General features: G+C 41.0%; 1 protein-coding gene across 3 annotated transcripts; it reads right to left on the bottom strand.

The window, feature by feature from the left end:
* Positions 1-13,604: 13,604 nt before the first annotated feature.
* LOC101004054 (putative UDP-GlcNAc:betaGal beta-1,3-N-acetylglucosaminyltransferase LOC100288842) lies at positions 13,605-20,717 on the bottom strand. Of its 3 annotated transcripts, XM_009188173.4 has the most exons (3): positions 20,275-20,716; positions 17,271-17,458; positions 13,605-14,946 (listed from the first exon to the last, which is right to left on the bottom strand). In XM_009188173.4, the coding sequence occupies exons 2-3, from the start codon at positions 17,343-17,345 to the stop codon at positions 13,843-13,845; spliced, it is 1,179 nt and encodes a 392-aa protein (XP_009186437.1). In that variant the 5' UTR covers positions 17,346-17,458; positions 20,275-20,716; the 3' UTR covers positions 13,605-13,842. The 3 variants fall into 3 exon arrangements, with proteins under 3 accessions (XP_009186437.1, XP_003911349.1, XP_009186440.1); XM_003911300.5 differs by lacking the exon at positions 17,271-17,458 and having other exon boundaries at positions 20,568-20,717; XM_009188176.4 differs by lacking the exon at positions 17,271-17,458 and having other exon boundaries at positions 20,275-20,714.
* Between the last annotated feature and the right edge of the window lie 34 nt (positions 20,718-20,751).

The raw sequence follows: 20,751 nt of genomic DNA, 5'->3' as shown, positions 1-20,751 counted from the left end.
CCAGGGCAATAAGTTAGGCACAGAAGGTGGTTTGGACCTTTGGGATGCACCTGTGGATTTTAGAGCCTTGCCGTGGCTGGCAGAGTCAGAGGATGTTGGGAGCTTTTTTCTCTGGTCGAAGGGTGGGATCCTGCTGCCTGGTCACTCCAGTGTAGTGTAGGTGCCACGAGTGCTGAGGGCTAGGATGCCACTGCCCACCTATATCATAACCAGGTACCAAGGGCATCTGACGGTAACAGATGTGAGGAGCTGGGAGGCAGGGGCAGAGGATAGAGAAATATATGACTGATTCTTCGTGGAGGCAGGTGGGAAAAGCAAATAGGAGCTGATATTATCAGGGTGTCTTTCATTCAAGTTCTGCTAGTCTTCAACCTCCCTGAGCTTCAGAGAACAGAAGAGATGGCCCCCAGCGAGGACAGTGGTGGTGTCCCTTCCATGGCCCAGCTAGGAGTCACCAATCTTCTGAAGAGGAAGCCCCCAGGCAGCATGTGTATCACCAAATTCATTGAAGAAGCACAGCCATGTGAGGCAGATTGGAGCTGGGGATATAGATGGCTTCCAGGTGGACACAAAAGGAGGAAGAGTGACCATATGTTCATGGACACCCAGATGTTAGGTCTAGGCCCCATGTAGAACAAGTTCTGGAGCTGAAGGTTCAGTTGGAATATACACTAGTGAGAGCCTGCAGCCCGTAAGTTGCTCAGCCCCTCCTGAGAGCATCCTCTGACAGAATGACCAACCTTGGTCTATGTGTGTAGAATAATTAGATTATCCCCAAGCAGGTATCAGATACTTGAATGTACTACAGATTTCTGGGTATAGTATACTTTATCTTCCTCCGCAGGCGTCCCCAGAGGTTTGGAAAGTTTTATATAGGATGCTTGATTAGTCCTTTCTGATATTTGTAAACATTTCCCAATAAAGCTGCATATTCATTTATCCTTTAATAAAGCATTATCGAAATATAATGACATATAGGGAAAACCTGTTTGTGCTCTACAGGCTTGTGAAAAGGTGCTACAATCAAATGCTTGAAAATAAATTGAAACAGAGACACCCCCTCATCCATGTGTGACATGGGCATCTGAACCTAACGTGGAAGCATATAAACATATTCTCTAGCCCTAAGGAAAAAAAAAAAGAGAGAGAGACTATGAAGAGAATATCTTGAAAGAGCCTGAGAGGGGATATCACCAAGATAGCAGGATAGGAATTACCAACCTTCAGCCTTCTACAAAAAAAAAACCACAAAAACAAACAAATATAGACAGCTATTTACAAACCAAACTAACCCAGAAAGATCTCAAGGTTCATTAAAGAATCTACAGCAAACCAACCTGGGCAACATAGCAAGACCCTGTAGTAAAAAAAAAAACTACGCCTGTAATCCCAGTGCTTTGGGAGGCCAAGGCAGGTGGATCACGAGGTCAGGAGATCAAGAGCATCCTGGCTAACATGGTGAAACCCCGTCTCTACAAAAAAAAAAAAAATACAACAAATTAGCCGGGTGTGGTGGTGGGCACCTGTAGTCCCAGCTACTCGGGAGGCTGAGGCAGGAGAATGGCGTGAACCCAGGAGATGGAGCTTGCAGTGAACTGAGATTGCACCACTGCACTCCAGCCTGGATGACACAGTGAGACTCTGTCTCAAAAAAAAAAAAAAAGTTAATTAGCCTGGCATGGTGACACACACCTATGGTCCCAGCTACTTAGAAGGCTGAGGCAGGAGGATTGCTTGAGCCCTGGAGGTTGAAGCTACAGTGAGCCACGATCATGCACTGCACTCCAGCCTGGGTGACAGAGGGAGACCCTGTCTCAAAAAAAAAACAACAACAACAAAACATCAGCAACGCAATGAAACGAAAAATACAGAGAATATAGGAAGGATTGCTAATAAGATTGGCATAGTTGAGGATTGGCATCACTCACTGCACCCCACTCAGCAAGTGCCCTTGCCACCTCTACATAGGGGACGGTCTTTCCATAGTGAAACTTGCCTATAAATTCTGGAGGAGGTGACTGTTTCATCTCATGTGCAGACATTACCATAAAAGCGACAAGAAACATGACAAAACAAGGAGACATATGTCAACCAAAGAACACAATCGTCTCCCAGTAGCTGATCCCAAAGAAACAAAGGTAACAAACTACCTGACAAAGAATTCAAAATATTTCTTTTAAGAAAGCTCAGCAAACTGCAAGAAGATGTAGATAAACAATTCATTAAATTGGGGGGAAGTGATCAAAATAAGAAATTTAACAGAGACTGAAATTATTTTTTAAAAACCAGAAATTTGGGAACTGCAATAAGTGTCCAGGAAATGCAAAGTAAAGCCACAATGAACTATCATCTCACCCCAGTTATAATGGGTATTATTACAAAAACACAAAATAATAAATGCTAGCAAGGATGCAGAAAAAAAGGGAATGCACTATCACAGGAAGGAAATTAGTACAGCCATTATGGAAAACAGTTTGAAAGGTTCTGAAAAAAGCTAAAAACAGAACTACCATATGATCCAGCAATCCCGCTGTTGGGTATTTATCCAAAGAAAAGAAATCAGTGTATCAAAAGGATACCAGTATCCTCATGTACACTGCAGCACTGTTCACAATAGCTAACATATGGAATAAACCTAAATGTCCATTAACAGATAAATGGAAAAGGAAAATGTGATATATATACACAGTGAAATACTATTCAGCCATAAAAAGGATAAAAATCATTGTCATTTTCAGCAACATGGATAAGCCTGGAGGACATTATGGTAAGTGAAGTAACTCAGGCACAGAAAGATAAAAACCACATGTTCTCATTCATTTGTGGGAAGGAGCACAAAATTGAGCTTATAGAAATATAAGAATTATAAGCTGGGTGCAGTGGCTCATGCCTGTAATCCAAGAACTTTGGGAGGCCAAGGCAGGTGGATCAGCTGAGGTCAGGAGTTCAAGACCAGCCTGGGCAACATGGTGAAACCCCGTCTCTATAAAAATACAAAAATTAGCCAGGCATGATGGCAGGTGCCTGTAATCCCACCTACTCAGGAGGCTTAGGGCAGAAGAATTGCTTGAACCCAGGAGGCGGAGGTTGCAGTGAGTCGAGATCACGCCACTGCACTCCAGCCTGGGCGACAGAGCAAGACTCTGTCTCAAAAAAAAAAAAAAAAAATTGAATTGTACAAGAATTATGGTTATTAAAGGCTGAGAAGCAAGAATATAGAGAGGTTGGTTAACAGACACAAAATTACAACTAGATAGGAGGAATAAGTTATAGTGTTCTATAGCACTCTAGGGTGAATATGACTGAAAATAATTTACTGTGTATGTTCAAAATCTAGAAGAGAGAATTTTGAACGTTCCCAACACAAAGAAATGACAAATTTTTGAGGTGATAGGTATGCAAACAAATCTCATTTGTTCATTATGCATTGTATACATGCATCAAAATACCATTCTTTATCCCATAAATATGTATAATTATTATATGTCAGTTAAAAATAGGGGAAAATTACCTTTTGTGTATGATAGATAAGTATCCACATGAAAATAATGGCAAAAATATATATGGTACTTACTATGAGTTCTAACTGCTGAACATATTTTAACTCATTGAACTCCCTTAAGAACCCTATGAGCTAGATATTTTTATCCCATTTCACAGTTGAGGCAATGACTGCACAGAGAAGTTAAGAAAACTGCCCAAGGTTATACGGCTGGGCAGAGCTGGGCTTTGAATCTAAGCAGTCCAACTACAGAGTCTGTGTTCTTAACCATGATTCTGTATAGTCTCAATGCACTTGTCATAAATATATTTAGTTGGATAAAAAGATTCTGGAATTGAAAAAATACAATGAATGCAATGAAAAATGCAATAGATGCCAGGTACAGTGGCTCATACCTCTAATCCCAGCACTTGGGGAGGCTGAGGCAGGAGGATCGCTTAAGTCCAGGAGTTTGAGACCAGCCTGGGCAATGTAGTGAGATCTCATCTGTACAAAAAATAACGAAAAATCAGCCAGGCATGGTGGTACACACCTGTTTTTCCAGCTAATCGAGAGACAGAGGCAGGACTTTTTGAGCCCAAGAGCTCAAGGCTGTAGTGTGCCACTGCACTCTATCCTGGGTGACACAGCAAGACTCTGTCTCAAAACAAAAAAATAACAACAACAACAAAAAAACAAAGTCATCCAATGAAGGAAAGGAATGTAGGAAAGCATTCAATTATCCCAGTTCCTTTCAAACATGTGAACAGATTCAAAATGGAGAAAGATCCTGTAAGCATTAAAAATGTGGCCTTTCCAGTTACTGTCAGATACACGAAATAACTCAAACTGCATAGAAAACCTGTTCATTGTAAGGAATAAGGAAAGCATTCAGATATATCAAGTACCTTAAAAGAACATGAAAGGATTCACACTTGAGAAAAATCCTATGTATATAAAAAATATGATAAAATCTTTTGTTCCAGTTTCTTTCAAAAACATGAAAGAACTTATACTGTAGGCAGGGCACAGTGGCTCACACCTGTAATCCCAGCACTTTGGGAGGCCAAGGCGGGTGGCTGAACAGATAGGTGAGATTCTTCTCCTCTATAAGGCCAGCCTGACAAGACTGGAAGAGTTATTTGTCTTATCTAATGCACAGAAACCAACACAGAGAGTCAAGGGAAATGAAGAAACAGGAAAATACATTACAAATAGAAAAGCAAGATAATTCTACAGAAACTAACCCAAGCAAATGGGAGATATTGTTTGACCCAATAGCAATTCAAAATAATGGTGATAGGCTGTGAGTAGTGGCTCATGCCTGTAATCCTAGCACTTTGGGAACCTCAGGTGAGTGGATGACTAGAGGTTAGGAGTTTGAGACCAGCCTGGCCAACATGGTGAAACCCCATCTCTACTAAAAATAAAAAAAAGTTTTTTTAAATAGCCAGGTGTGGTGGCATATACCTGTAGTCCCAGCTATTTGGGAGGCCGAGGCACAAGAATCATTGAAACTGGGAGATGGAGGCTGTAGTGAGCCAAGATCACACCACTGCACTCCAGCCTGGCCAAGAGAGTGGACTCTGTCTCAAAATAATAATAATAATAATAATAATAACAACAACGGTAATAAAGATGCTCACCAAAGTCAAGAGATCAATATAAGAACAAACTGGGAATTTCAACAAAAAGAGACAAAGTATTAAAAAGTACCAAACAGCGCCGGGTGCAGTGGCTCACACCTGTAATCCCAGCACTTTGGGAGGCCAAGGTGGGCAGATCACGAGGTCAAGAGATCGAGACCATCCTGGCTAACCCAATGAAACCCCATCTCTACTAAAAATGCAAAAAATTAGCCAGGCATGGTGGTGGGCACCTGTAGACCCAGCTACTTGGGAGGCTGAGGCAGGAGAATGGCATGTAAAGGGGAGGCAGAGCTTGCAGTGAGCAGAGATTGTGCCATTGCACTCCAGCCTGGGCGACAGAGCGAGACTCCATCTCAAAAAAAAAAAAAGTACCAAACAAATTATAAATCTGAAGAATACTATAACTAAACTGAAAAATTCAATAGAGGGGTTCAACAGCAGACCAGATCAAGCAGAAGAAAGGATGGAAGAACTTGAAGACACGTCACTGGAAGTCATTCAATCTGGGAGCAAAAAGAAAAAATAAAGAAGAAGAGTATAGATCATTTAATAGAGTTATGGAACAACATCAATTTGAAAAACTTATGCATTATTGGTGTGCCAGAGAAGGAGAGGGAGAGAAAGAAAAACAGAGAGAATATATTCAAAGAAACAATGACAGAAAACTTTCCAAGTTTAGGAAAGGAAATTAAAAGCCAGATCCAAGAAGCCCAAAGTACAGCAAATGATGAATCCAAAAGACCCACACCAAGACACATCATAATCAAATTGTCAAAAGTTAAAGACAAAGTGAAAGTGCTGAAAGCATCAAGGAAAAAGCAAATTGTCACATACAATAGAACATATATAAGACTATCAGCAGATTTATCTTCAGAAACCTTGCAGTCCAGAAAGGAATGGAATGGTATATTAAAAATCCTAAAACAAAAAAAATCTTGCCAACCAGAATACTATACCAAATAATCTTGTCTTTCAAAAATGATAGGGTGGTAAAGACTTAAACAAAAATTGAGAGAGTCTATCACCACTAGGCCTGCCTTACAAAAAATGCTTCCTTCAAGCTGAAGGAAGAGAATGCTAAGCAGTAACATAAAAACATATGAAAATATAAAAGTCACTGGAAAAAGTACGCACATTGTCAAATCCAAATTCTCTATTTCTGCAATGGCAATGGGCAATGAATTATATCTCTGGTATAAAGTACAAAGATTAAAGTATGTAGTATAAAGATTAAACGCAAACCTATTAAAAACAACTAAAGCTACAATAACTGGTTAAGGGATACAAATTATAAAAAGGTAGGAAGTGTGGCATCAAAAGCATATAACATGAGAGGAGGGGGAATAAAAGCATACAGTTTGAGCATGACATTAAAATTAAAATTAAGTTGTTGTCAACTTAAAATAGCCTGTAATAAGGTGTTTTATGTAAGCCTCAGGGTAATTACACAGCAAAGCCTATAATAGAGAGACTACAACACAATAATAGTAGGGATTCAGTATATCACTTTTAACAATGGACAGATCATTCAAACAGAAAATCAATAAGAAAACACTGGACTTGAGCTACACTTTAGACAAAATGGATCTAACAGACACATACAGAACATTATATCCAAAAGCAATAGAGTACACATTCTTCTCAAGCACACACATCTCATTATCCAGGATACATCATATGTTAGCCCATAGAAAAGTCTTTAAAAATTTAAGAAGATTGGAATCATATTAAGTATCTTTTGTGACCATATTGGTATGAAACTAGACATCAGTAACAGGAGGAATCAAGGAAAATGAATAAATATGTGGAAATAAAATAATATGCTCCTGAACAAATATTGGGTCAAATAAACTAAAAGGGAAATTTTAAAATATCTTGTGATAAATGAAGACTTGTAAGATACACCAAAAGCATTTCTAAAAGGGAAGTTCATGGTACTAAATGCCTACATCAAAAGGAAAGAAATATCACAAATTAACAACCTAATATTACACCTCAAGGAAACTACAAAAGAAGAACAAAGTGGCCGGGCATGGTGGTTCACACTTGTAATACCAGCACTTTGGGAGGCCGAGGTGGGTGGATCACCTAAGATCAGGAGTTCAAGACTATCCAGCCTGATCAACACGGCAAAATCCCGTCTCTACTAAAAATATAAAAATTAGCTGGGCTTGGTGACACACACCTGTAATCTCAGCTACTTGGGAGGCTGCGGCAAGAGAATTGCTTGAACCTTGGAGGTGGAGGTTGCAGTGAGCCAAGATTGTGCCATTGCACACTAGCCTGGGCAACAATAGGGAAACTCTGTCTAAAAAGAAAAAAAGAAGAGGAAGAAAAAGGAGGAGGAGGAAGAGGGGAAGGAGAAGGAGAAGGAGGCGGAGGAGGAGGAGGAGAAGGAGAAGGAGAAGGAGGAGGAGGAGGAGGAGGAGGAGGAGGAGAAGGAGAAGGAGAAGAAGAAGAAGAAGAAGAAGAAGAAGAAGAAGAAGAAGAAGAAGAAGAAGAAGCAGAAGCAGCAGCAGAAGCAGCAGCAGCAGCAGAAGAAGAAGAAGAAGAGGAAGAAGAAGAAGAAACAAAGTTAGCAGAAGGAAGGAAATAACAAAGATCAGGGCAGATAAAAATAAAATAGACACCAGAAAAATGACACAAAAGATTAATTAAACTAAGAGTTGGTTTTTTCAAAAGATAAAGTTGATAAACCCTTAGGTAGACTAAATAAGAAAAAAATATGATAAGACTCAAGCAAAATCAGAAATGGAAGAGGAGATATTGCAACTGATAACACAAAAGTACAAAGGATCGGTTGTGCGCAGTGGCTCACGCCTGTAATCCCAGCACTCTGGGAGGCTGAGGCGGGCGATCACTTGAGGTCAGCAGTTCAAAACTAGCCTGGCCAACATGGTGAAACCCTGTCTCTGTTAAAAATACAAAAAATTAGCCAGGCGTGATGATGTGCACCTGTAATCCCAGCTACTAGTGAGAAATAATTAAAGAAATAAAGAAAAATAAAATTTAAAAAAAAGAGAGAGAAATAAGCTTCCCTGTATTAGGCTGACTTGTCCCAGAGGCAGCAACAGGCACAGCCCAGACCCAGGAAAAGTCTTGATAATACTATCTAACGTGCCCTGAAGACTCTCCCAGCACTCCCTCAACATAACTAGAAAAAGAAATTTTCCTGTCTCTTATGGTATGAGTTTATGATTCCTGTTCTCTGTAACTAGTAACTTCAAGTATTCTGTTTTATCTAAGCAGTGTAGTGAAGGCCATAAACCGTCTGAGCAGGCCTGAGATATAGCCACCTGGGCACCATAGTGAAGGTTATGGATAAGCCCGTGTTAGGCACTAGAGCAAACCTAGATAACAGACATCTGGGCTGCACAGCAACAGTCATGTGTAATCCTGAGTTATGAACCTGTCACAATTTGATTAACTATCTTTGTTGTGCCTCTGTATCCTTGCTTTCACGCCACTGTAAGCCTGCTTCAAGCTAGCCCACCCTCTTTTTGAAGTGTATATAAAAGTTAAGTGCTGTCTTTGTTCTAGGCCTAGTTTTTGGATGTTAAGTCTGCTGGGTCTGAGTGCACTCAATAAATACCCTCCTGTATATACCCCACATCACTAGAGATTCCCACATCACTAGAGAGGTCCTCCTGATTCCCACATCACTAGAGAGGCTGAAGCAGGAGAATCACTTGAACCTGGGAGGCGGAGGTTGCCATGAGCCAAGATTGCACCAGCCTGGACGAAAGAGCGAGACCCCATCTCAATAAAAAAAAAAAAAAAAAGAATCTTAAGAGACAACTATGAACAATTATACAACAACAACACGGATAACCTAGAAGAAATGTATACATTCCTGGACACATACAACTTATCAATCCTAAATCATGAGGAAATGGAAAATCTGAACCAACCAGCACAGAGTAAAGAGATTGAATCAGCAATAAAAAATCTCCCATCAACGAAAAGCCCGGAATCTGATGGTTTCACTGCTGAAGTCATCTACCAAACATTTAAAGAAGAACTAATACCAATCCTTCTCAAACTCTCCCCCGAAAACAGAAGAGGGAATACTTTCAAACTCATTTTGTGAGGTCAGCATTACCCTGATAGCAAAGCCAGACAAAGAGACTACATGAAAAGAAAATTACAAGCCACAAATAAACAAGATCCCAGCCAATATCCCTGATAAACATAGGTACAAAAATCCTCAATAAAATACTAGCAAAGTAAATTTAACAGCACATGAAAGGGATTATTCATCATAATCAAGTGGGATTTATCCCAGGGATGCAAGTATAGCTCAACATACACAAATCTAGAAAGATGATGCACTACATTAACGGAACGAAGGGGAAAAATTATATGAGCATCTCAATAGATGCAAAAAAGGCATATGGTAAAATTCAACATTTTTTCCTGATAAAAACTTTCAAAATTAAAGTATTAAAAGAATGTACCTCCACACAATAAAGGCCACACATGACAAATACATAGCTAACATCATTCTCAACAGAAAAAAAAAGTTAAAAGCTTCTCCTCTAAAATCAGGAACAAGACAAGGATGCCCTCTCTCACCACTTCTGTTCAATATAGTATTGGAAGTCCTAGCCTGAGCAAATAGACAAGAAAAAGAAATAAAATTGGCTGGGTGCGGTGGCCAATGCCTGTAATCCCAGCACTTTGGGAGGCCAAGGCAGGTGGATCACCTGAGGGCAGGAGTTCGAGACCAGCCTGGCCAACATAGTGAAATCTTGTCTCTACTAAAAATACAAAAATCAGCCAGGGGTGGTGCTGGGTGCCTGTAATCCCAACTACTCAGAAGGCTGAGGTAGGAGAATCCCTTGAACCTGGGAGGCGGAGACTGCGGTGAGCTGAGATCATGCCACTACACTCCAGCCTGGGTGACAGAGTGAGACTCCATCTCAAAAAAAAGAAAAAGAAATAAAATTATCCAAATAGGCCAGGTGTGGTAGCTCACACCTGTAATCTCAACACTTTGGGAGGCTGAGGCAGGAGGATCACTTGAGGCCAGGAGTTTGAGACCAGCCTGAGCAACGTGGCAAGATCTCATCTCTATAAAAAATACAAAAGTTGTCTGGGTGAGTTGGTGCACACCTGTATTCTCAGCTACTCGGGGGGCTGAGGCAAGAGCATCTATTGAGCTTGGGAGGTCAAGGATGTGGTGAGCTGTGTTCATGCCATTGCGCTCCAGCCTGGGCAAAGAGTGAGATCCTGTCTCAAATATATGTATATATATAAAATACAAAAATTTTAAAAATATATGTTTCCAAATAGGAAAGGAAGAAGTGAAACTGTCACTGTTTACTGACAATATGACCTTATAAGAGAAAACCCTAAAGACTCCATCAAAAACTGTTAGAACTGCACTGGGCATGGTGGCTTACGCCTGGAACCCCAGCACTTTGGGAGGCCGAAGTGGGTGGATCACCTGAGGTCAGGAGTTTGAGATCAGCCTGATCAATATGGTGAAACCCCGTCTCTACTAAAAATACAAAAATTAGCCAGGCATGGTGGCTGGTGCCTGTAGCCCCAGCTACTCGGGAGGCTGAAACAGGAGAATTGCTTGAATCTGGGAGGCGGAGGTTGCAGTGAGCCGAGATTGTGCCACTGCACTCCAGCCTGGGCAACACAGCGAGACTCCATCTCAAAAAAAACAAAACAAACAAACAAAAAAAACAAAAATTGTTAGAACTGATAACCAAATTCAGTAAAGTTGCAGGGAAAAAAATCAACTTATGAAAATCAGTAGCATTTTCATATACTAACAATGTACTATCTGAAAAAGAAAAGAAGAAAACTATCCTTTTTATAATAGCATCAGAAAAAATCCCAAAATACTTAGGAGTAAATTTAAACAAGGAGGTAAAAAAATCTGTGTAATAAAAACTATTAAACGTTGATGAAAGAAATTGAAGATGACACAAATTAGAGAAAAGATATGCCATGTTCATGGATTGGAAGAACTAATGTTAAAATGTCCCTGCTACCTGAAACCATATACAGATTCAGTTCAAATCCCAGTAAAACTCCAATGATACTTTCCACAGAAATAGAAAAAACAATCCTAAGATTCATATGAAAATACAAAAGACTTTGAAAAGCCAAAACACTCTTGAGCAAAAATAGCAAAGCTGAAGGCATCATACTACTGGATTTGATCATCTGTTACAAAACTACAGTAATCTAAACAGCATGTACACTATAAAAATAGACACATAGGCCAATGGAACATAACAGAGAGCCCAGAAACAAATTCATGCATTGATAGTCAATTGATTTTTGATAAAGATGCCAAGAACACTCACTGGGAAAAAGACAGTCTTTACAATGAGTGGTTCTGGGAAAACTGGATATCTACTTGCAGAATAATAAAAGTATACCCTCATCTCACACTATATACAAAAATCAACTCACAATGGATTAAAGACTTAAATATAAGACCTTAAATGTAAGACCTGTACAACTACTAGAAGAAAACATAGGTGGAGGAAGCTCCATGACATTGGTCTGAGCGAAGATTTTCTTGGCTATGACCCCTTAAGTATAGGCAACAAAAGCTAAAATAGACAAATGAGATTATATCAAACTATAAAGCTTGTGCATATCAAAAGCAGCAATCAGTGAAGAGATAACCTATGGAATGGGAGAAAATATTTGCAAGCCATATATCTGTTCTGGGGAACAAACAGATAAGGGACTCAAACAACACAATAGCATGAAAACAAATCACTTGATTTATTTATTTTATTTTATTTTATTTTTTTTTTTTGAGATGGAGTCTCAGACTGTTGCCCAGGCTGGAGTGCAGTGGCATGATCTCAGCTCACTGCAACCTCCACCTCTTGGTTTCAAGCGATTCTCCTGTGTCAACCTCCACAGTAGCTGGGATTACAGGCACGTACCACCATGTCCAGCTAATTTTTTGTATGTTTAGTAGAGACGGGGTTTCACCCTGTTGGCCAGGCTGGTCTTGAACTATCTCAGGTGATCCACCCGCCTTGGCCTCCCAAAGTGCTGGGATAACAGCCATGAGCCACCGTGCCCTGCCCAAATAACCCAATTTAGAAATGACCAAAGGCCCTAAATAGACATTTCTCAAAAGAAGAAGTACAAATGGCCAACAGGTATGTGGGGAAAAAAAAAAAAAAAAAGCTCAATACCACTATTCATCAGGGAAATGCAAAGTAAAACCACAATGAGCCATTATGGTAAACCAATAATACAGCCATTATGGAAGTTCCTCACAAAAATAAAAATAGAACTACCATAAAATCTAGCAATTCCACTACTGGATGTATATCCAAAAGATATTAAATCAGTATATCAAAGAGATATCTGCACTCCCCATATTCAATGCAGCATTATTCACAAGATTAGTGGCATCTATCTAAGTGTCCACCAGTGCATGAATAAATCAAGAAAATGTGGTATATATCCACAATAAAATGCTATTCAGCCTTATAAATGAAAGAAATCCTGTCCTTTCCAACAATATGGATGAACCTGGAGTACATTATGTTAAGTGAAATAAACCAGGCATTGAAGGACAAATAAGGGCATGAGCTCACTTATATGTGGGGTGTAAAAAAACTCAAATTCATAGAAACAGAGAGTAAATGGAGGTTACCAGAGGCTGGGGGTTGGGAAAACTTGGCAGATATGGCCAAGAGAGCCAATATTTTTGTTAGACATGAGGAGTAAGTTCAAGAGATCTGTCATGACATCATGGTCATGACAGTTAACAACAATATATGAATATTTGATAATTGCTAGTAGATTTTAAGTGTTCTCACTACAAAAAAAATATGTCAAGTGATGCATATGTTAAATAGCTTGATTTAGCCATTCAATAGCATATACATATATCAAAACATGTTGTACAACATAAATATACATAATTTTTGTCAGTTTATAAAAAAAACTTAGTTATAATAAATTGTATATTGGCCAGGTGTGGTTCCCCACACCTGTAATCCCAACACTTTGGGAGGCTGAAGTGGGTGGATCACTTGAGGCCAGGAGTTCGAGACCAGCCTGGCCAACATGGTGAAACCCTGTCTCTACTAAAAATACAAAAAATTAGCCAGGCGTGGTGGCGGGCACCTGTAATCCCAGCTACTTGGGAGGCTGAGGCAGGAGAACTGCTTGAATCGGGAGTCGGAGGTTGTAGTGAGCTAAGATGGTGCCACTGCACTTCAGCCTGGGTGACACAGTGAGACTCTTGTCTCAAAAAACAAACAAACAAAAAAAATTAGCCGGGCATGGTGGCTCACGCCTATAGTCTCAACTACTCAAAAGGCTGAGGTGGGAGGAACCCTTGAGCCCAGGCAGTGGAGGTTGCAGTAAGCCGACATTGCGCCACTGCACTCCAGCCTGGGCGACAGAGCCAGATCCTGTCTCAAAAAAACAAAACAAAAAAACCCAAAAAACAAAACAAACAATGAAACATAATGTTTTCTCTTCTGAAAGAAATATTTTATTTTGAAAAGAATCATGCTACACCAACTTAAATTTCTTAAAATGAGATCTCAGTAATTGAGTACACCAGAGCACAGAAAACATTTTGTACCTTTGCAAGTAAAATTAAAGATTCAGAGAACCTACATAAAACACAGAAAGAAGGGATGCTTTCCATAACAGGGTAGACGGTAACTTTAAAATAATCGACTCGTAAGGAAAATTAAAGAAATCCTAATCACCAAAATACATGGGATTGTTTTTTATGGTCTCCATGTGAAAATGTTTAAAGCTGTCAAGGTACGTCAGAAGTTTGCAAGAAACGAGCCCATAGTATGTCTCAAACAGTGTACATTCTTTTCCATCATTAATTTCCTTCCATGCCAGGGGCGTTCCAGGATCCGCAATTTCTGAGGATGTAAAAATGAACTTATAGCAACATCTGTTGTATCTAATGTGCCTTTTCCCAGAAAACCTTGAGCTGTGGATGGGTATAAGGCCAACGGACTTAGCACAAATTCCTACAAACACATCAGCTGGCACCATCATGGGTACTTCTTTGAAAACCACATACACCATTCGAGCCACATCTTGGGACATTATAAAGGCCTCGCCACTGCAGTAATCTGGGTAGTATTTTTCTGGGTACTCACTAAGAGGGACAAAGTCTCTGTTCTGAGGATCTCTGTTGGGTGTAACCTGATGAATAACTCTTCCTATATAGATATCTTCTATTGGTTCTTTCAGATTGAGAAGATAGTCTACCAAGCTTGGTAGATTGACAAACATCTCCTCATCTACCTTGAGAATGAACAGGGCATTAGGGCAGAAAGCCACAGCCCACTGTATCATTGCAATGATCTTCAGGGTTTGGTTCTCAGAACTGTCCAAGAAGATTCCTTCAATTATATCATTATTCTTACGGGACTCTTTGTTGATCTCTTTCTGGGTAGTCACTGAAACAGGCATTCCCAAAGCAAACAGTGTGAGAATGGGATGCCCTTGGACACTGGTCACATTGCCCCAAGTTTTCCTAATGAGGTCCCGTCTTGTTCCATTTCCTGGGCTACTGAAGACAAGAGACAGCAGAAAAATGTTCTTCCCTTTACATACTTCCGACTGGCTCAGGACATAATATTTGGAGAGATTACTTCTTAGGGGTTCTATGTTCAATTTTCTTGCCTTATTCTTAATTTCAAGAACTTTCATATCTATATAAGGCAAAGAATGCAGAAAGTATTCTTCCACAAAGTCAGCCCCAAAAAGCAAGGCATGAAATAGGATGACATTAAAAAGAATGAAACACCACTGGTGAGTCCGAAGTCTGCAGAAAGTCACCTAAAAAAGAAAAGGACAAGTGTTCATTCAGGCTTCATCTCTATTCCTGTTTTTGTCCTCACTGAGCCCTATACGGACCTCTCACAGCATTTAGCAGTACACTCTACTTTAGGTGTTTATTGTGATATATTGTTATTATCTATTTCTTCCACTACATCATGGTCTCCTGGACAGCAGGCATCGTGTCTCTGTCTTCTCCAGTGCTGCTGATTCCAGCATTTGGCACAAAGTGAACACTGAGTAAAGTGTTAGTTGGTTGTTTTCTTGCTTGTTTGGATAAAAGCTTGCTTACTTACTATATACAAGGCACTGTCTTGGACATTGTGATTACCAAGAATTGGACACAGACACATGGATATAACTTAACAAGTGGTATCATTGTGATAAAAACCTGTAGGAAAATACATGATGTTCTTTCTTGAATGGGAGCACCTGGATCCATTTCTTCTCTAATTACAAAAGTCAGGGGCTATTTTTCCATGAAGTGGCTGCTTTTGTTAGCCATGGCATCCTGGCTACTATCAAATATTTACATTCTTCTAGTATGACTTTCCAATTCAATCTAATACTGAATCAGAGTTTGTTTTGACAATGTCTCCTGGCCGGGCGCGGTGGCTCAAGCCTGTAATCCCAGCACTTTGGGAGGCCAAGACAGGCGGATCACGAGGTCAGGAGATCAAGACCATCCTGGCTAACACGGTGAAACCCCGTCTCTACTGAAAAAAAACAAAACAAAACAAAAAACTAGTCAGGCAAGGTGGCGGGCGCCTGTAGTCCCAGCTACTCGGGAGGCTGAGGCAGGAGAATGGCGTAAACCTGGGAGGCGGAGCTTGCAGTGAGCTGAGATCGGGCCACTGCACTCCAGCCCGGGCGACAGAGTGAGACTCCATCTCAAAAAAAATATAAATAAATAAAGACAACGTCTCCTAATCTATCTCACATTTCCATCGATATGGACAGATTACTGCTATCTGCATAGCACCTCTTCAGAGATGTAAGATAGATCTAGGCCAAGCTTACTCTACCTCATCAATGCAGACGAAAACTTTCTGTCTGAAAGGACATGTGCAGAATTGTAATATAACAGAGCCAGGGAATATTAAATGAATTAAATCCCTTTTCATTGGATCTTCAATCAATAAAGCCTCCCATAATAATTGTTACCTCCTATTATGCACTTGCTTTTGTGCCAGGCATTGTGATAAGCATTTTATGTGTCTTAACTCATTTAGCCCTGGTAATATCCCTTTCAGATAGGTTATTTTCATAATTAAGCTGAGCATCTGAGTAGCTTAGTCATTTGCCCAAGATCACACAGTGGGTAAGAGGTTAGGATAGGGCATGATTTGAACTCAAATCGGTCAGATTCCAAAGCTCACTCTTTTTTTTTTGAGACGGAGTCTTGCTCTTTCTCCCAGGCTGCAGATCTTGGCTCACTGCAACCTCCGCCTTCTGGGTTCAAGCGATTCTCATGCCTCAGCCTCCTGAGTAGCTGGGATTTCAGGCGTCTGCCACCACACCCAGCTAATTTTGGTATTTTTAGTAGAGATGGGGTTTTGCAATGTTGGCCAGGCTGGTTTCAAACTCCTGATCTCAGGTGATTCGCCCACCTCGGCCTTCCAAAGTGCTGGGATTACAGGTGAGAGCCACTGTGCCCAGCTCCAAAGCTCACTTTTAACCATTGGAGAATCACAACTCCTATCTTTTCTTTTCTCTCTCCTTCCTTCCTTCCTTCCTTCCTTCCTTCCTTCCTTCCTTCCTTCCTTCCTTCCTTCCTTCCTTCCTCCCTCCCTCCCTCCCTCCCTCCCTCCCTCCCCTTTCCTTCTTTCCCTCCCTCCCTTCTTCCCTTGCTCGCTCTTTCTTTCTTTCTCTTTATTTTTGGGACAGAGTCTTACTCTGTGGCCCAGGCTAGAGTGTAGTGGCATAATCTTGGCTCACTGCAACCTCCCCCTCCCAGGATCAACAGATTCTCCTGCCTCAGCCTCCCAAGTAGCTGGGATTACAGGCATGCACGACCACTCTCAGGTAATGTTTGTACTTTTAGTAAAGACGGGGTTTCACCACATTGGCTAGGGTGGTCTTGAACTCCTGACCTCAGGCGATCCACCTGCCTCGGCCTCCCAAAGAGCTGAGATGACAGGCGTGAGCTACCGTGCCCGGCCCCTATGTTCTTTAAATAGTCAAAAAACACAACACAACAAAAAAACCAGCAATGATAACCTGAACTCCTTTCCATTTTCTCATTTACACATAGAAAAAGTTTCAGCTTCCTCAAAGCCTATTTTACTAGATATCAAATGCTTTAAAGATTATAAGAAACTTACTTGCATGTTGCCTGTGAGCAATTTCAGGGTTTTAGAAATTATTGAGTTCAGATGCCAAGTTATGCCCAAACGCATCTCAGGATCACTCCAGTCCAACAGCAATTGCAGTAAAGTACTTTGTGCCTCAACCTTTGAGGATAAGGTTTCTTGCCAATCAACCTGAGCTTTGATCCTAGAATACCTGCTGACTGCACAGAAGAGTGGGTGCTGATCATGTTACAGCTATAGAGTGAATCCAGAACAAAGAATAGAAAAAGCAAACCTCTTCAAATGCTTTCAACCCTGTGTACTTCATGAAACTGACCCCATGTCTTTATACTGAGTTCCTGGTAAAGTATGTGTGGAAGTTCAAAGAACAGTTACCCAGGTCACTTCTCCACAGCATTGCTGCGCAAGTAGATATAACCTATATTTTTGGAGTGCATCTCAAGAAACTAAAGAGCTGGAGTAATGCCTGCTCCCTGGTACATACACATGCAAAAACTGTGCTAGACATAGAGGAATATTTTTCATCCGTAGTGGGTGCGTTATTTTCTCCCAAAGAAACATCATATGCTGAGGTCTGGTGTATGGCTCATTGGGAAAGATTCAGAATCCCTAGTATGGGCTATGCAAGCACTTTACTAAATCAATTTTAAGTCATCTGAACTACCTCCCCCAGGCAAGTTTAGCTCAAAATGGAAGACAACATATAGTCCATTTTAGCCGGAATTGAAGAAACTAAACATTTGATGTTTTCTCCTTTCCTGGAGCATGCATGTGTAGGAATTATCCCAAACATCATTTTTACCAGCAAGTTTATTTCAAGAAAATAAACAACATTCAGCATATTTTCATGTTCCTGTCACACAAGCAATTATACTGAGCATTCTGTTCTCATATCAGACTATATTTCATCCTTTCCTTCAACATTCAATAGCCATTTACAACAGCTTTTGTAATTCTTTGGCTAGGAATAACCTCTTATATTTAAAGCTATGTTTTCTCAGCAATCATTACACAATCTTGAAAATGTTTACAAGGTGGGAAAAAATCTAACCTAAAATTTCAAATGAAAGGGAATTTTAGGCCGGGTGCGGTGGCTCAAGCCTGTAATCCCAGCACTTTGGGAGGCCGAGGCGGGCGGATCACGAGGTCAGGAGATCAAGACCATCCTGGCTAACACGGTGAAACCCGTCTCAACTAAAAAATACAAAAAAAAACTAGCCGAGCGAGGTGGCGGGCGCCTGTAGTCCCAGCTACTCAGGAGGCTGAGGCAGGAGAATGGCTTAAACCCGGGAGGCGGAGCTTGCAGTGAGCTGAGATCCGGCCACTGCACTCCAGCCTGGGCGACAGAGCAAGACTCCGTCTCAAAAAAAAAAAAAAAAAGAAAGGGAATTTTACATACATTGAATTTAACAATTTTACATATACTGAAATTAACAATTGAATAGGTCTTGTATTTAATTAAATATTACTTCCATTTTGCAATTTAAAACATGTTTTATAGTCATGAATTTTGCTCCTGGATCCCCCCTGGGCTTAAATTTGCACAATTTGGTTTCTTTGTTATGAGAGGTCCAAACAATATTATCTCTGGGGCAGCTCCATCTGCACTTTTCAATTTGATTCATCAAACTGTACTGGGGTTGAGAATGTTTGCTCCAGAGATACGGGTGCTTGATTTTCTTGATTACCCTGCTACTGCCTTCCCTTTCATAGAAAGTATCCAATCTGTATTATCCATGTCTTCCTAAATGTCTTATAATGCTGTCATCAGTCATGTTCTGACTTAGAAGTCTAGAGTGACATCCTGTTGCTTAGCAAATCAAATTTGCTCTCTTGAGACCTTACTTTTAGGACACCGTAGTTGACTTCCACCCCACATAATCAATTTTTATTTCCCTTGTTTCAAGTAGCCTAGATGAAGTCAGGATGCTTGGAACCTTGGCCATGCTCTACTGTCTACTGGATATGTGTCTCTGTCATTGTTTATATTATTGGACTGTGCTATCAAGCATGGTAGCCATTAGCCACATGTGGCTATTAAAATTAAATAAAATTAAGAATTTAGTTAATTTACATCAGGTGCTTTTCAAGTGTTCAGTAGCCACAAGAGGCTAGTGACTGCCTTATTGGACAGCACCAAGAGAACAACTCCATCATAGGCAAAAGGCCTATTGGACAGTGTTGGTATAAGATGCATGTGAATGTGCGTGTATGCACATATGGTTTAGGAACCCTTACAGAGAAACGAGGATAACTTGTGTGCTGGGCATCATGGTTCACCCTTGTAATCCGAGCACTTTTTGGGAGGCCCAGGCAGGTGGATCACTTGAGCCTAGAAGTACAAGACCAGCCCGGGCAACATAGCAAAACCCTGCCTCTACAAAAATACACACACACACACACACACACACACACACACAAAATTAGCTGGGCATGGTGACATGCATCTGTGGTCCCATCCACTCAGGAGGCTGAGGTGGGAGGATCGCTTGAGCCTGGAGAAGTTGAGGCTGCAGTGAGCCAAGATCGTTGTCACTGTACTCCAGCCTGAGCGACAGAGTGATACGTTGCCTCAAAAAAAAAAAAAAAAAAAAAGGGGTAACTTGTGCTCTGAAGTCAGTTTGGGTTGAAATCCAACGACAGCCATTTACTATGACCTTAGGCAAGATGCCTAAACCTCTTTTGATTTCAGTTTCCCCATCTCTAAAAATGGGCCTAATAATAGTTACCAGCTTGTGCGGTTGTTGTGGGAGCTGAGTGAGATGGTACACAACAAGTGTTGAGAAAGAGTGCGTGGAATTTTTTAGCTCAGTTTTAGTTCTTGAAGCAAAAAGGTTTGCATGCTTAATTTCCTTCAATCCTCAGAGCCTACCGATGGGGAGTTCACTATAACTTCCATGCAGATGAAGCAAAGTCTGAGAGGTGAAGTAACCAGGCCATAGCTAGAGTGTAAATGTTGTGATTCATTCAAATCTACATCACTTGACTGTCTTTTTTCATTCAACAATCTCCTTACCTTGCTTTATTTCTCTCCTTTTCACATGCCTTACTTAGTCTATCTGTCTTCCTCCTTCTAATAGATGTAAGCCTCCGGCGGTCAGGGATTTTTGCGTTTTTTGTTCACGAACCCTATCCCCTAGAACAGTGTTCGGGATAAAGAGGGGCCCAACAGGTCGTATGAATTTGGACACGTCTCAACTTCCCTGAGCCACAGCTCCCTCTCCTCCGAAAATGAGGATAATAAGAAAGCCTACTGCAGAGCTGGTGCAAGATCTGATTGGAGGAGCGACACAAAAGCGCTGTGCAAACCTGGATGTACGGTACGAAAAGAAGCTCTGTTCTAGGTTGCATCCGGCCTAAGCACCTTCAGGGCCGCGCGGCGAGCGTTCAACTTCCAGGGACGCTCTCCTCCCAATCCCTATTCCTGGCCTCCAGCCTCCTACCACCCACCACCCACCTCGGGGCGGCGACCGGAAGTGCAGCCGCTTCCGCC

This window comes from Papio anubis, chromosome 13, assembly GCF_008728515.1.
Source record: "Papio anubis isolate 15944 chromosome 13, Panubis1.0, whole genome shotgun sequence".
Taxonomy (NCBI): Eukaryota; Metazoa; Chordata; class Mammalia; order Primates; family Cercopithecidae; genus Papio; species Papio anubis.
Note: the sequence above shows the minus strand (reverse complement) of the source record. Positions and strands in the feature narration are given on the sequence as shown.

Excerpts from the sequence above, each read along its gene's own strand:
- LOC101004054 (XM_009188173.4), bottom strand. The coding sequence starts at position 17,345 with ATGCGTTTGGGCATAACTTGGCATCTGAACTCAATAATTTCTAAAACC. Across the intron at positions 14,947-17,270 it reads TGCTCACAGGCAACATGCAA|GTGACTTTCTGCAGACTTCG; the intron begins GTAAGTTTCTTA and ends TTTCTTTTTTAG.